This window comes from Sorex fumeus, unplaced genomic scaffold (genome assembly GCF_029834395.1).
Source record: "Sorex fumeus unplaced genomic scaffold, SorFum_2.1 ptg000051l, whole genome shotgun sequence".
In the NCBI taxonomy this organism is placed as follows: Eukaryota; Metazoa; Chordata; class Mammalia; order Eulipotyphla; family Soricidae; genus Sorex; species Sorex fumeus.
In genome coordinates this window covers 33,314,294-33,328,806 of record NW_026606108.1, presented here as the reverse complement: position 1 = coordinate 33,328,806, position 14,513 = coordinate 33,314,294, and the positions used below count along the sequence as shown (strand labels likewise).

At 48.9% G+C, this 14,513-nt stretch overlaps 1 protein-coding gene across 1 annotated transcript in view; it reads left to right on the top strand.

The window, feature by feature from the left end:
- Nucleotides 1-323: 323 nt before the first annotated feature.
- FSTL4 (follistatin like 4) overlaps nucleotides 324-14,513 on the top strand; it is a 304,947-nt gene continuing 290,757 nt past the window's right edge. Inside the window, exons 1-2 of the mRNA XM_056124385.1 lie at nucleotides 324-581; nucleotides 10,288-10,423. Of these exons, the coding sequence (XP_055980360.1) occupies nucleotides 10,298-10,423 (126 nt within the window). The 5' untranslated portion in view covers nucleotides 324-581; nucleotides 10,288-10,297. The remainder of the gene's footprint in view (nucleotides 582-10,287; nucleotides 10,424-14,513) is intronic.

Below are 14,513 nucleotides of genomic sequence, written 5' to 3'. Positions count from 1 at the left end.
TGGGGGATACTTGGCCGGGAAGGCGGCACGGAGAGGAGGTGTGTGTGTGCGTGTGTGTGTGTGTGTGTGTGTGTGTGTGTGTGTGTGTGTGTGTGTGTGTGTTCGCGCGCGCGCGTGCGCGCGCGGTGGGGCGCCGGGGCTGCTACTGAGGGTGCTGACCCGTGCCCCCTCCCTAGCGGCGCAGCGCGAGCCGTGCCACACCGGGAGTCCTCGCGCCCCGCGTGTGCGCAGGCTGCTCGGTGCACCTGCCGCGGGCCCCGCGCGGGCCGAGCGGCGGCAGGAGGGCGGCGCGCACAGGTGGCGGCGATTGGGCGGGCGGGGCCCGGACGGTGACGTCACGGGCTCGGGTCCCGGCGGCAGAAATAGGGCAGCCGCGGCGGCGGTGGCACAGCGGCGGGCAGCGGCGGGCTCGGAGAGCTGGAGCCGTGACAGCCTCCCGCGCGCCCGGGACCCACCGACAGCCGGAGAGACCCAGCGAAAGACGCGGGCTCGGGTGGCCGTCACCGCGGCCGCTCCCGGGCGTTCCTTCCCGCTCTGCCGAGTCCGGCCACCTGGTCTTCACCTCGGCCCCGCCGCCCCAGGTACGCCGCGCAGCTCCCGAGCAGGCGCGGGGAGGGTGCCCGCCGGTCCCGCGGCTTCCTCCTGGGGTCCCAGTGACCGTGATCGTGCGTCGCCCTGCAGGGCCCGGTGCGGGCGCTGCTTGTCCTCGCCGCCTGCGCCCGGAGAGCCAAGTTTGCCCGCGCGGCCGGCGGCAGGCAAGGGACCGCGGGACCCGGCTCCAGCAGCGCGAGCGGCGGGGCCCGCGGCTCGTGCTCCCGGGCTGCAGCGGGAACCCGGGAGAGCCGGCGGGCGCGCGGAGCGCGGCGCAGAACCGCTCGGGTTGAGCCTGCAGCCCGCGCCCGCTCCCCGCCAGCCCCTGCAGGCACCGCTCCTGGGAGCCCGCCCCAGAGCGGTCTCTGGGAGCCGGGCGAGCGGCGGACCGTCGCCTTGGACCTCGTGCCCTTGGCCTCGAGCTGGGGTGCGGGGCGGGCGCGCTCCCCTGCAGCTCCCTCCAGCTTGCAGGGAAACTTGCGTCTCCGCGCTGCAGCCTCCAGGGCCCGCGGCGCCGCGCCTTGCTCTCCTGCCCCAGGTCCGCGGTGGCCGGTGCGGAGAGCTTGGACTTGGTTGGCAGAGGAGGCGGGTGAGGGGCACGACCCTGCCATCCAAACCGGCTCGGAGAAACCCCTTCTAAAACCCGTCAAATCGGTCTTCGGGGCGAGAGACCCGGGTTCCCTGCTAGGGAGTCACTGGAGAGCAGTTTGTTTGGAGAGGGAGAGTCGAGGGAAGGGATGTTGGCCGCGCTCAGGCCGAGGGTTGGAACCCAAGTGAGCTTGTACCGTGGGTGACCTCCCAGACCCTGAGCATCCGCAAAGGAAACCTGTTCCAAGTTTGGGGGGAACCCGGGCGACTGGCACGCTGAGCGCTCCGCTCGAGTTTGGGGGCGAGCGAGCGCGGCGCGAGCCTGGGGGGCAGGGGCCCCTGATCCAGCGGCGCCCGGAGCGCGTGGGTTCGCAGAGGCCTGCCACCTGAGGACTCGGGCGCCCGCCACTCCCGCGTGAGCAGAAGCCGCGGGCTGCAGCGGGGATGCGCAACGCGGCCGGGATGTGGGACGTGACGGGCAGCCCGTGCTCACGTCCGGCTGCGGCAAGTTCCTGGGGAGACCCGCGAGGGGGGCTCGGCGAGGTCAGCGGCGTTGCCTGCAGAGTTGGTCCGGCGTGCGCTGTCCAGCCCGCCCTCGCTCCGGATAGCTGTCGCGGACGTTGATGGATCGCGCTGCCGCAGCCTACCCTGCGCTCCCCTCTAGGTGTCGCTTCCGCCGCGGTTTCCGGCGAGTGAGAAACAGCGCCCGCAGCTTTGCTCTCCGTCCCTCTTTCTGAAATTTTATCGCCAGCCTGAGCTCCGGGAACTGTGCTCCACGGGCCCCCGATATACAGACACCTGGCCGTGGTCCCTGGGACAAGCAGAGCAGCATTTTGATAGGGGACTCTGCTCATCAAACCGTGTCTCGGGAATGACCCTGTAGTTCATGCCCCATCTGAGAGCAGAGCGGGATCTCTAAAGTCCCAAGTGTATTTTCTTACTACTACACTTAGGAACAACCCAGAGGGGACTTTATTGTTTATCGAACCCTCCGAATCTTGCAGTGGGCAGGGGCCAGGCATTCGGGAAACAGATGGTCAGGAAGTGGGTGATGTAGCTGTTGTGATCATGTCCCCAACACTACTGAGGCCAGAGCTCAAACCCGGATGCTGAGCCCTCGCTTTGCTGCTCCTTGTCTGCCCGGGGTCTTAGTTTGGAGAGAAGATTGCAGCAGCTCCGGGCCATGTCTGCTTAGACACGCTCAACTGAATAATAGCATCCCATGGAGGGAAAAAAACCCTTTCCCTCCCACAGGACTTCAGATTTAGCCAGAAATCACACAAGAAAATAGCCTGCGTTCATAGAATGCATTAAAATTGCTGCTTTTGCAAGTGCTTTTGCTCTGTTGCATCTTTTAAACACTACCATCAGGTTTTGTTCATTGCGGAAGGAGCCAGCTTGGTGTTCTGGGCACTGGTAGGTTGGATTTTCCTCTTAAACCAGCCAGTCAGCCCAGGCTCTTTTCTGCATCTACTTAAAGTGACCTTCACATTGTAACACTCTGACTTAATTCTCTAGTCCAGAAACTTGGCACCGAGCGCTCAAGATTTCCTGAAAACCACCTTCATTCCGACTTTGCCTCTTTTTTGGCTGCACGCTCAACATCTATGTGTTAGTTCATGTGTGATTGCTTATGTGTTTGCTAACTTAAGAAAATTGGTCGTTATTTTGAGACTTACATCTTTCCTTGAGTCTTCTGTCTCTGAATGCATAACACAAGGCAAGAAACAGCATGTAAAATAGGGTCACCACTGAAAGGTCATGGTACTAAAGACACTGAAAGACATCTGGTAGTTGAAAGGTAAGTAATAATGCTGTAGATGGATGCTCAGCACACAAGCTAATGCAGAAATCTGATCTATCAAACATAAAAGTAGATAAATAATTGTGACAAGTAACCGAACATATAAAGTAGATAAATAATAGGAAATGCAAATCACTTCATTAGTGCTTGCTGCAGGACGAATGTGGCATAATTCCTCCCTAAGTTCTCAGAGTTGGCATTTTAGGGACCATTTAGGAAGTTTAAATCACTTTCTTTCTTTTCTCCCTGAAACAATCCCAAATAAAAAGGCTTTCAGAAGAAATCATCTTTTGGTCTCTGGGGCTTAGGTTAGGTTTGAAAGGGCTTTTTAAAATGTATTTATTTTTAAGATCAGGCAGATGAGCAGTAGAGGTCTGTGGGAATCCCATCATTCCCTGTTGGTGTGTTCATCACTGGTGCCCCATGTGTAGAATGCAGTACACCTGAAGTCATGAGCCTTGACAGTTAGAAAGGTTGGCAGTGCAGGTGTCTCTTGGGTTTACTGTCTGGGCAAGGCTGGTGCTGTCACTGGCTTCTGCCAGAATATCTTCATTAACTTCTAGTCCTTTTGGTTACAGAAAGGAGGCTCATCTGTAATGTCTGGTCCGGGAACGCTACCAATTTCTTGGAGAGAGGCTGAGAAGGAGAACTAGCAAGCTCTCTTCCTCAGGGCTTACAATTCCCAGTCTTCCTACAACCAGGGCCAATTCTAGAAGGAGAAAAGGGATGTGTGTGTGTGTGTGTGTGTGTGTGTGTGTTCAAATTGCCCACTTATTTATCTTCAGTTCCAAAAATGCTTCCATGCTGGTCCGGTAGACAGATACTGGCATTTTTATACTTAGGCCAATTTCCCTATGCCCCTCTGCATTCTTGGGTCACATTCTTTCAACTTTATTCAAAAAGCAAGTCAGTGCTTGGGATATTCCTTCATATGAACTATGGAATCTCTGTAATTTTAAATACTAACAAATAGCCCCACTAAGGGCTGTCAATGCACTCCTGGAGCAAGCAAGAGCTAAAACAATAACATGGAGAGCTTTGAAGTCAAGGACAACTTTCCCTTCAAGTTAGCTAGTGATGGTACAAGAGCAAAGTCTTTTTGCCTTAGGTATTGGAACATTATATGACTGAAACTTAATCATGAACAGCTTTGTAGTGGGCTATCTCATGGTAATTCAATTAAAAAATCTTTACCTTGGGGTCAGCCTGTGTAGGCTGTGGTCTAGATCTAGCCACGGCCATGGCTTCCTGAGCTGTCCTCAGCCCTGGGTATGTGGGTCAGATCTGCACAGTAGCCAGCCACCCTGGCTTCTCCTGTGAGGCTGGGGATGCTCTGGGTGCAGGATGCAGCTTAAACTCCACGGCTTGTGCTTTATGAGTTCCTTGGAAGAAGAGACAGTACTAGCTCTTCATAAGAGGACAGTCTCAGGTGGATTTACAGCCCATCCAGAGATTCTAGCATGGACAGAGTAAAGCATGTAAGATGGCACTGTTCTCACTGGGAGGGAAGGGACCATTAGCCTGCTGGGTAGTGCTTCCTGTCTCTGAGGCAGCACATTCCGGATGCCTGCTGAAGACCATAGGGTAGCCTGGATTTGATGACTCTTTCTCTGTACCTAGACCCCACTCCCTCCTGCATCATGTCATCACTCCTGTGGCACCTGGGCTTAAGCTTTCTCTGTGCACCTTAGTTTGTCCCTAGCCACTCTGGACCAGTGAAGGCAGCAGTAGTATGGGCTGAGGAGAGCAGCCCTGGCGGCTCTCCTGGGCTCGGGCTACAGGAGGGATACTCTGGCTCTCTCATCTTGCTCCTGCCCCATTTGGAGGCATGAGAACTAGAGAAGTGTCTCTTAGAGGCCCTCCAGGGGCTGGAAAGACATGGGGCTTCTATCTGGTTCCATATGGATTTCCCCTTCATCTTAGAAACAACCATGCAACAAGTAAACTATTGCTAAGGACTGAGGGGCAGCAGAAGGGGGTGGTTAAGAACCTGGGTTCACAGCCTGGCTTAGAGTCCCAGCTTAGTCACTTCCTTGGCACCTGGCTTTTCTGGGTACTTACTCTCTTGATGGCCTGTCTCCTATGTTGTGAGTCAAAAGTGTGGGTGTGCAATGTGTGGTGAGGAGCCACCTCCTTAGACCTCCCAGCAGAGGAACCAAGAGATGGAGGACCACAGACTGATGGTCAAAATGGCCCATTTATTGCAAAGCTATTAGCATACTTGTAGCACATCTGAGGGATTTTGAGGTACAGCATTGCCTGTAGGTGTGATCGATCATTTACAGAGGTAAAACATTTCAACAGAGGCAGTTCTCTTGGGGGGATTAACTCAGGAGGCACTCTGTCTCCCAGGGGTATCTATATTACTTTTCTCTTTCCCTTTAGTTATACATATTAAAGAATTAAGTTTGCATCTGATTAATATTTCCAGTTATTTGAATAAACACAGTAAGAGTTCAAAACTTAGTTCTCTGGGCTCTGAGGGCAAATCATAGGTCCCAGACTAAGTCCTCAGGTTGGTTCAGCTTGTCCTTCCCCATGGGGGTCCTATTTTTTAAGTCATAACAGCTTGCATCAAGAGCATGCTTTCAAGATTCATTTTGATGCCAGGGTAGCTTTTCTGCCCTCCTCAGGTCCATCCAAAGCCCATAGAGGGACCCTCCTTTTTGGGGTGTTAGGAACTACAGCAACTGAAACCTGAGTCAAGTAATTATGACATATACCCAGGAGTAGATATATTTCAGAGTCAATGAACTCCCAAATATTAGGAGCATAGCATTAACGGTCTTTCTGTGTTTAAGCAAAGAACATTGCTCTAATAAAATATGAAAGGGCTATAGGGGAAATAGAAAAGCAAGTAATTCACTACAAATACAAAGCCCAGAGTTACCAGAAAGTTTAACTTATAGATAAGCAGAACTGACTTGGGGAATGTAACAATGAGAGGTAAAGCACAAAGGAAAGTTAAAGATAAACTCAGGGACTAGAGGTGCTCATAAGAGCACTGTAAGCTTCTGTGGGGGGAGGAAAAGGGGCAATTCACTGATGAAGCCTAAAACACTTAGGGTTAATTTCCAGCACTATGTCATCTGCCTGAAGGATAATTGTCATCTTCTTTATGGGGGCAGAACAGAGGCTTGCAGATTAGTACCTGTGAAGCATTTAGAATAGTGCCTGGCATGTGGTAATTGCTATATAAATGTTAACCAAATAGATACTATCTATTTGGTTATTAGACAGATCATCACAATTGATTTAGGCCAAATTGATTCTGGATTTTTTTTCATGAACCAAACTGTCATAATGCTTGAGTTGTAAATTTCTAGGCTGTTGCTGCTGTGGATGTAATGAATTGTCAATCACCATGGATGTAAGATGACATCTAAGATGCATCCACCGTGCAAATGAAGTCTCAGCTGGTGTGGCCCGGTTGAGCTACACTTTAAAGTGAGGCTGCTTAGAAATAAACCAGTGGTTGGCCTGGTGCATGGCTAGCCCTGCTGTCAAAGGAAATCTTACAGGGAACCGCAACACCAACTGGATAAAAAAACAAGCCTACTCCATTGCTTTAGGGTTGAAGTGGGGGTGACCCTGCACTGCAAAGTCAGAACAGCTCATTTAATGCTGGAGGTCTGGCCATGCCCCTGGTAAATGGGTGAGTTGACACTTGATAAAATAAATATGGCAATAAATGGATTTTCTTTTTGTGCTCTCCATTAGTAATAAAACATCATCCATAATTAGACTACATGGCAGGCAGATTGAGAGCACAGCACTGGATTTCATGATTAAATATTTTATATTTCCAGGAATTGACATCCGTGTACATTAACTAGAGTTAGTTTTTGTTCTCTCTCTCTTTCCTTTTGGGCATTGTGGTTTGCAATACAGATAGTGAAAGGTTGTTGTGTATATCCCTTTACCTACTTTTAATACAGTTCAGCATGATCATTTCCAACTATAATTGTTATGTTGGTCTTTTCTCTGTCTTACCTACCTTCTGCCCCCCCACCACACTTGTGGTAGATTGGTAGATTCCAGTCATTGACCAGTACTCCTAGCCTTTGTTTTCTTTGACCTTGAATATTAGTCTTCTACTATATATTTTTATATAACACAAATGAATGCAGTCATTCTGTATCAGGTGTCCTTCTCCTTCTGACTCATTTCACTCAACATGATACTCTCCATGTCCATCCATGTATAAGGAAATTTCATGACCTAATTTCTCCTAACAGTTGCATTGTATTTTGTTGTATAGATGTACCATAGTTTCTTTACCCATTTGTCTGTTCTTGGGCACTTAGGTTGTTGCCAGATTCTGGTGATTGTGAATAGTGCTGCAATGAATGTGGGAGGTGCAGATGGTTTTTCTGCTGAGTGATTTTGGGCCCCCAGAGTATATTCCCAGAAGTTGTATTTCTGGGTCAAGTGGAAGCTCAATTTCTAGTTTTTTGAGGAATGTCCATATTGTTTTCCAAAAAGGTTGGACCAGTCGGCATTTCCACCAACAATGAAGGAGAGTCCTTTTCTCCACACATCCACACCAGCACTGGTTATTCTTGTTCTTTTGAATGTGTGCCAGTCTCTGTACTGTGAGATGATATCTCCTTGTTATTTTGATTTTCATCTCCATTTTGATTAGTGATAAGCATTTTTCATATTTAACAAGTGCTGCTGAGAAAACTGAACAGGTACCTGCAAAAAATAAATAAATAAAAAAGAACTCAAACCTCTATCTAACAAAAGCCAGATCAAAATGTATTAAAGAACTCAACATCAGACCAGAATCCATAAGGTACATTGAAGAAAATGTAGGCAAAACCCTCCACTATATTGAAGCTAAAGCTATCTTCAAAGATGAATCATCACTGACCAATCAAATGGAAACAAAGATAAACAAACAGGACTACACTAAACTGAGAAACTTCTGCACCTCAAAATAAACAGTCACCAAGATTCAAAGACAGCCTATGAAATTGTAAAGTTTATTCACCTAATGCCCTCCTGATAAGGGCTTAATATCAAAGATATAAAAGGTACTTGTAGAACTTTACAATGAAAAAAATCCAATCCATCAATAAATTAGGAGAAGAAATTAATAGAAACTTCCTCAAATAAGAAAATGGAAAAAAAGACTATTTATATGCATTGTGGCCCAGGAGTATTGTTTGCTGGTGGATAAATAGAAAAGAGTATAATAGGAGAAAGAAGAGGAGGAGGAGGAGGAGGAGGAGGAGGAGGAGGAGGAAGCAGCAAATTCTCTCTTTTAATTAGAGTAATTTTGCTGGTTACAGATGGCCAGATCCAGTACTGGCTCTCTGCAGCGTTTGGGGCAAGAATTTCCATGTCACAAAGAGACTCAGTGGAGAATAGGGAGTTGTCCAATTTATTTCTACAAAATCTGGTTGATGTTGGGGAGATATTTTTTTTTTTTGCCTGGTTTTCACTCATGTCCCCAAGAGCTTACCCACGGGGCTGCAGCTCTGGCTGGTCAGTGGCAGTTGGGGAGGTTGCACCCATCTCTGTGTTGGGTGTCCTGGGTCCCCCTCTGCCTTCTTTAGAGTGAAGAATTCATGCTGATGGCAGCAAGACTGTATGACCTTCATGTGCTTTTCTCAGGCCACTCAGACTGTTTCCCCAGGAGCACTGGCTTTGCCAGCAGATGTCAAAGATGAATGGCAAAAGGAACAGATGTAGGAGCGGGAGCCTCTGGACTCCTTTTAAGACATGAAACACCTTCTCTTAAAAGATAGTCATAACTTATAACCTTGGCTTTTCATAGGTCTGTGTTATATGCCCACAATTTTTAGCCTGACATCTTCCTCTGGGCATTTTGGTCTCACATAAAGCAAATGTAAAGAGGCAGCTCTATTTGGGGTGGAAGGCAGCCAAAGGAAACCTGGGATGTGGCAGGAGCATGTTTAGTGCGTAGCTGTGGGGTCAGCACTGGGCACTGTGTGACACCTACAACCCCTTGTGTTTAAAGTTAGGGACCCTCCAAAACTGTTGTGTAAAGAGGGTGCCAGGGTAAGCTCCTCAAATAGACTTTGATGCTCCCTAAACACCTAATCAGGTGTGACTTAGATGCTTGCTCTGGACCAGCCCTGGGCCAGATCATGAGAGCTGCTGGGCTCCAAGACGTTCAAACTCAGCACATTCCCCTCTCAGCCATGGTCCTGATGCCCCATGGACACACACAATGGAGCAATGAATTCTGCGGTATTCACAGAAGTCACTACCTCCCCCCGCCCCACGAACTTCCTCAAGGAAGAGGTGTGGGTACCACCTGCTGGTCTATGATTGCTCCTGGGAGAGTGGGTTGGAGGTTGGACTATGTTTGCAGCTCACTGGGCTGGTCTGTGTCTCTGTCCTCTCAGCCTAAGGCCCAGCACACGAGAGTGAGTGGAGTATTTGTAGTAGCTTCCCCTTAGTCCTCTCAGCCATGTAATTATTTGAATTGCCCATTCCTTGTCTTCGAGGGCCTTAGTCAATTTGTCAAGTGAGCCTCAAGCAGCCCTCTAAGGTCATTGCAAGCCCATTTTCCTTGGATGCTTGAACTCTGCTGCAAGGATGATTGGGCTGGGAACACAAATATGGGACCTCTTCATGCCTCTTTGAAGTTCACAGTCTGGTAAACTAAGGCTTCAGCTACAAATGGGGGACATAGAATTAAGGGGGCTCCTCCTCGCCACTGACCCAGTGCTAATGCAATGTCTAGACACTCCCATCCCGTGCTTTCTGAGGGAGCAGGAGCATCGACATGACCTGACAGAGGGCATGTTCGCTCCTCCGGTTTTCAGAGATGTCATGGTGGGTGACACTGCAAATTGGTTTTGCAGAACCGCTGCAGTTGACAGAGTTCTGGAGGATGCCTGGCAGTTTCCATGGGGGGGGGGGGGGGGACTCAAGGGGGGGGAGAGGTGCAATTATTGTCACCATCACAGAGGCAAGTGAACTTACACTCAGAGGTCACAGGACTTCTCCAAAAGAGTGCTGAGGGGGATGCCAGGTCTTATTTATTCATTTTTGTTTGAGGGTCATACCTGACAGTGTTTAAGTCTCAACCTAGGCTCTGTGTTCAGCGCTCACTCTGGGCAGGACCCGGAGGACCATTTCGGGGGTCGGGGATCCCAAACCCAGGTCAGGTGCATGGAAGGAAAGTGTCCTACCTGCTGTACTATGGTTCCAGATCACTCAGATTTAAACTTGATTCTGTAATACCAGCACTAACCTCCTAACCCTTACCACGTCTGGATGCTACAATGTTTCATTCTGAGTGGTTTTTGTTCATGTTTCAACAGACTCAACAGAATGGCACTGGGAGGCTTCGGGCTGCACCTCGCTCTGCTGGCAGCCTCCCTAACCGCTGCATTGGGATGGATGGACCCCAGAACCAGCCGAGGACTGGCCGCAGGAATGGGGGAACCGCCGGCAGAGGTATCTCAACTTACAGCCAATATGACGTTTAGAAATGGTTGCTCGCTTGCCACTGTTACAGTCTTCCATGTGATCCTCTTCCTGTGCAGTGCTGAGTAGAGCAAGTGTGAATGGAAAGTGCGTCCTTGAGGGGACAGGAGATGGGGAAGGGGGAGAGACGAAGCCACTCACATGGAGAGGAAGGGGAGCATGTAAGGCTGGAAGGAGTGTGCTAAAATCTCTCCTGCTCCAGGCCTGTCCCAGACCAAGCTTTTGCTGATGGCTGGTCTTCTACAAATACCCACCAGAGAACAGCCCTTCTGTATATTTAATAAAACTCAGAAAATGCAGACTCACTGGTACAGCACACCCATGCTAAATAACCAAGTCTTTTAATTATAAAATATGTTTTTAAAATAAATGGACTCCTTTGCAGGTATATAGATTAAAAAAAAAAAGACGCAAGCTGAGGAAGAACTGGCAAGTAGGGTCCCTGAGGGAGTCCGCCTTAATGAACAGATAAGAATGATTAATGGCATGCTCCGTATAGGGAAATGCTTCCAAAGAGCTCCAGAAACGGAAAAAATGTGTTCTCGGATCCCTCCCTGGAGACTCTCCATAGACTGCTAATTGCTAAGTGAACTCAACTCTTCAGCGCTGAAGAGGATGCAAAGACCCAAGCTTTGCTGGGCTAGGAAGTCGGCCTCAGCAACGGGGGGATCACGAGGGAGGTGATAGCTCTGCCGAAAACATTGTGTATCTGCTGAACCTTGAGAAATGACGCCAGGTCAGGGGATGTCACTCAGCAGCTGAGCATTTGTCTTCCATGGGTGAGGACCTGAGTTCCGTGCCCAGCACCGCTAGCCAGGCTCAGAGCACAGGCTCTGCGTGCAAGCATGCCCCCTCCAACCAAACCTCCCGGGTCTGTCTCTGTCCTTCGGGTCAAACACCCTGGTATTTTCCTCTTGAGACCATGAATACTAATTCTTGCCAGAGAGCTTTCCCTGTCTTCTCTTCATTGTCTTCCTCCAAGTGTGCTGCGCTTCTCTCTCTGTCTCTGGAGTGAGGAAGAAGTTACCTCCCAAAGTCAACAGTGACTAATAGTACACGGTATTTGGTAGGATTAGTGCATTATTTGATCAAAAGACACGATTTCGCTTTTATTATTACTTAATTGTAATGCAATCCCAAACTTACAAGCCTTAATCTTCAGGGAGCTTCGGAAGTAATTTAATGCATACTTTTCCAGCTGAAGCGAGCGTGGCTTACTTTTGTGGTGAGCAGATGATTAAATAGAAACACTATCGCTCCCATCTAAATCCAGGAAGGACGCAACTTAATGCTCTTTTGAAAGAGTCTGGAGGCTGACTTGCTAGTGAGCGAGCCCAGCATTTCCCATATGGGAGCAGCTTAATCATTATACTTGTATCCATACAGAGGGAAAATGATCACTTAAATCCTACAAATCTATTGTTGAATATTTAATAGCAAAGCAAAGCGGCAAACACCCAGGTCTGCTTATTTAGGCTTCTTACTACAGGGCCTCCTTGGCCTCACAGTTTAAATTCACTTATTTCAATTAAAAAGAGTCAAACCAATTAAAGTGGGATTTAGCTGGAAGTAAATTGAAGGTAAGTTAATATCAGTCTGGAACCTTTTTATCTTTGCCGTCAGCTCCCTGATACTTTGGGTACTAGTAAGAACGAACAGTAGCTGTTGCCCCTGAGGATGTATGTTCTGTGCTCACGGACCCTCCACCCCCACCTCTTTAGCCCCTCTACTCCCAGTTAGGTTCAGCCAGGAGGGGTCATTGTCTCCCAGGTCCAGAAAAGTCACAGCTTCAGGGAAAGGAAGTGAAGCTTCTAAGGCTGAAGGTGGGAGCGGCTGCCCAGAAACCCCTTACACACCCTCCACCCCCTGCCCGGCTTTTCATTGTTAAGGAGTGGTAATTTGCAGAGTTCCAACTCACTCACTGAATGCCCTCCCAGGAGCCTGGTCCTCCCTGCAGTGATGAGGTGTCTGGCCTTGCTCCCCTCCTCCTAGGGGCCTCTGCTGGGATGCTTCTCACCCCTCTTTTCCATGCTTCTCAGTCACCATGCTGCCCCCAAGGCCCAGCTCTGGGCTTACTGCTTCCTCTGCAACTTCCTATGACACTCTCGGTCACACATATGTTGAATTCTTTGTCTTTCCCTACCTTTTTATTTAAACTTTTTTTCCTTAATCTAATATTTCTGGGCTGGACTGATAACAGCAGGTAGGGCATTTGCCTTGCACATGGCCGACCTGGCCGACCGGAGTTTGATTCCTCCACCCCTCTTGGAGAACCTGGCAAGCTACCAAGAGTGTCTCTCCCGCACAAGGCAAAGCCTGTCAAGCTACCCATGACATATTTGATATGCCAAACACAGTAACAACATGTCTCACAATGTTACTGGCCCCACTCGAGCAAATCGATTAACAAAGGGAGGACAGTGCTACAGTGCTACAGTACTAATATTTCTATTTCTGGGTGGTCTAGCCTCTTCTCATTGAGCCTGATAATTTTACAAGCGAAGACAGCCACTTACTTCGTTTTTGGTGCATCTGTTTATTCAGCCTTCAGGATTAGGTGGGAGGTCACCTTGGTGCTTTCAGATGTCCCACGAGCCCAGTCTTCCCCATGTGTGTGTGGGGGGGGGGGTGGGGACACTGAAATTATCCTGGGGGGTGGCAATATCCTTGGTGCAACTGGGGAATGCTTTCTGTTTGTTCCTTAAAGTAGGGGTGGAGAACTCCATCCTAAGGACCTGGTCCTGGTACATGTTGCTTCTTGTCTTCTGCCCCTTGGCCCATCTGTCTGTCCTGTGGAGCCCATGAATAGTGTTAAAAAAATATCCAAATGGCCCTTAGCATAAAAAAAACCTCCCTCACCTCTGACTTAAAGTCGATTTACAAAGGGACACTACATTTGTTTGTTTTTATGGAAAGGGGATGTGAGACAGAATAACTTTGCTGTCTCTGGTCTAGACTATTAAGAATTCACGGGTATGGCAGGTTCTTTTTTGGCGGTAGGAGGTGGGAACATGAAGGGACTCCAGAAAACTTATAACCAGTTTGGGGCCAGGGAAACTGGGCTTGCATCTGACTAAGATGGTTCTAATACTTTGTGAGTTTGGATTTCTTCTTGGATTTGCAGGTGTTAATGTATCCATAGCTCAGGTCCCCACCCCACCCCAAACCCTGTGAACTGCCTCTTGAAGGATTCCTCAGACTTGCAGGATTTTCAGCCTTGATTTCTGGAAGAATCAAGACCAACAGTTTTCAGAGATTTGATAAAAACATCAGAAACCCTTTTCAGAAATCCTTTATAGAAAGGAAGTGTGAAAATATTTCTTTGTGTGTGTTTCTTCCTGAGAGTGACACTCTACAAAATGTCCATCAACTAAAGACTGTTCAAGTACTGGGAGGACTTTAACATGATTTGATTTCCCTTTCAAGTTATTGTGCCAATTATTTGAGTGTCCTAAGGGTAAATAAGGATTAAAGGACCCAAGTATGTGTGCATGTGTTTTCACACATTTTAAAGACAGTTATAGCAAATGTGAGGGTTTAAAAAAATTATTGTTGTTTTATGTACAAAGACTGCAGTTGAAATAGCTTCAAGGAGTGCCCCTCACTCTGCAGGTAGATGGGAAGGAGCAGATCTGGCAGAGAGTCTCTGAGTCACAGCTGAGTGGCAGAACGGGGCCTCGAATACTGATGCGATTCTGGATTCAGAGGAAGCGACTCCAAGAAATTCTGAAAACGTTGCATCTGCCCCCTTCTCCTAGACCCCAGCCCACAGAAGAGTATAAAAAGAATATTGATAGAATTTTATTTTGGGATGAGGGGGAGGGTAGGAAAAGAAATACTCATGGTGGCCCTAAAAGAATCCTTCCTGTTTTGAGTGGCAGGTGTGTGTGGGAGGGCCCCCAGCTCTGGGCCCTAAGTGCTGTGTCCCCAGCCCACTTATGGGCTGGGACTGTTCAGTCCTTACCCAGCCTGGTCTTCCCTTCCTGCCTGTTCCTGCTTGTCTCTATGTGGTTCTTACCTAGAGTTCCTGGTCTTGGAGCCAGTCACCCAGATGGCCAGC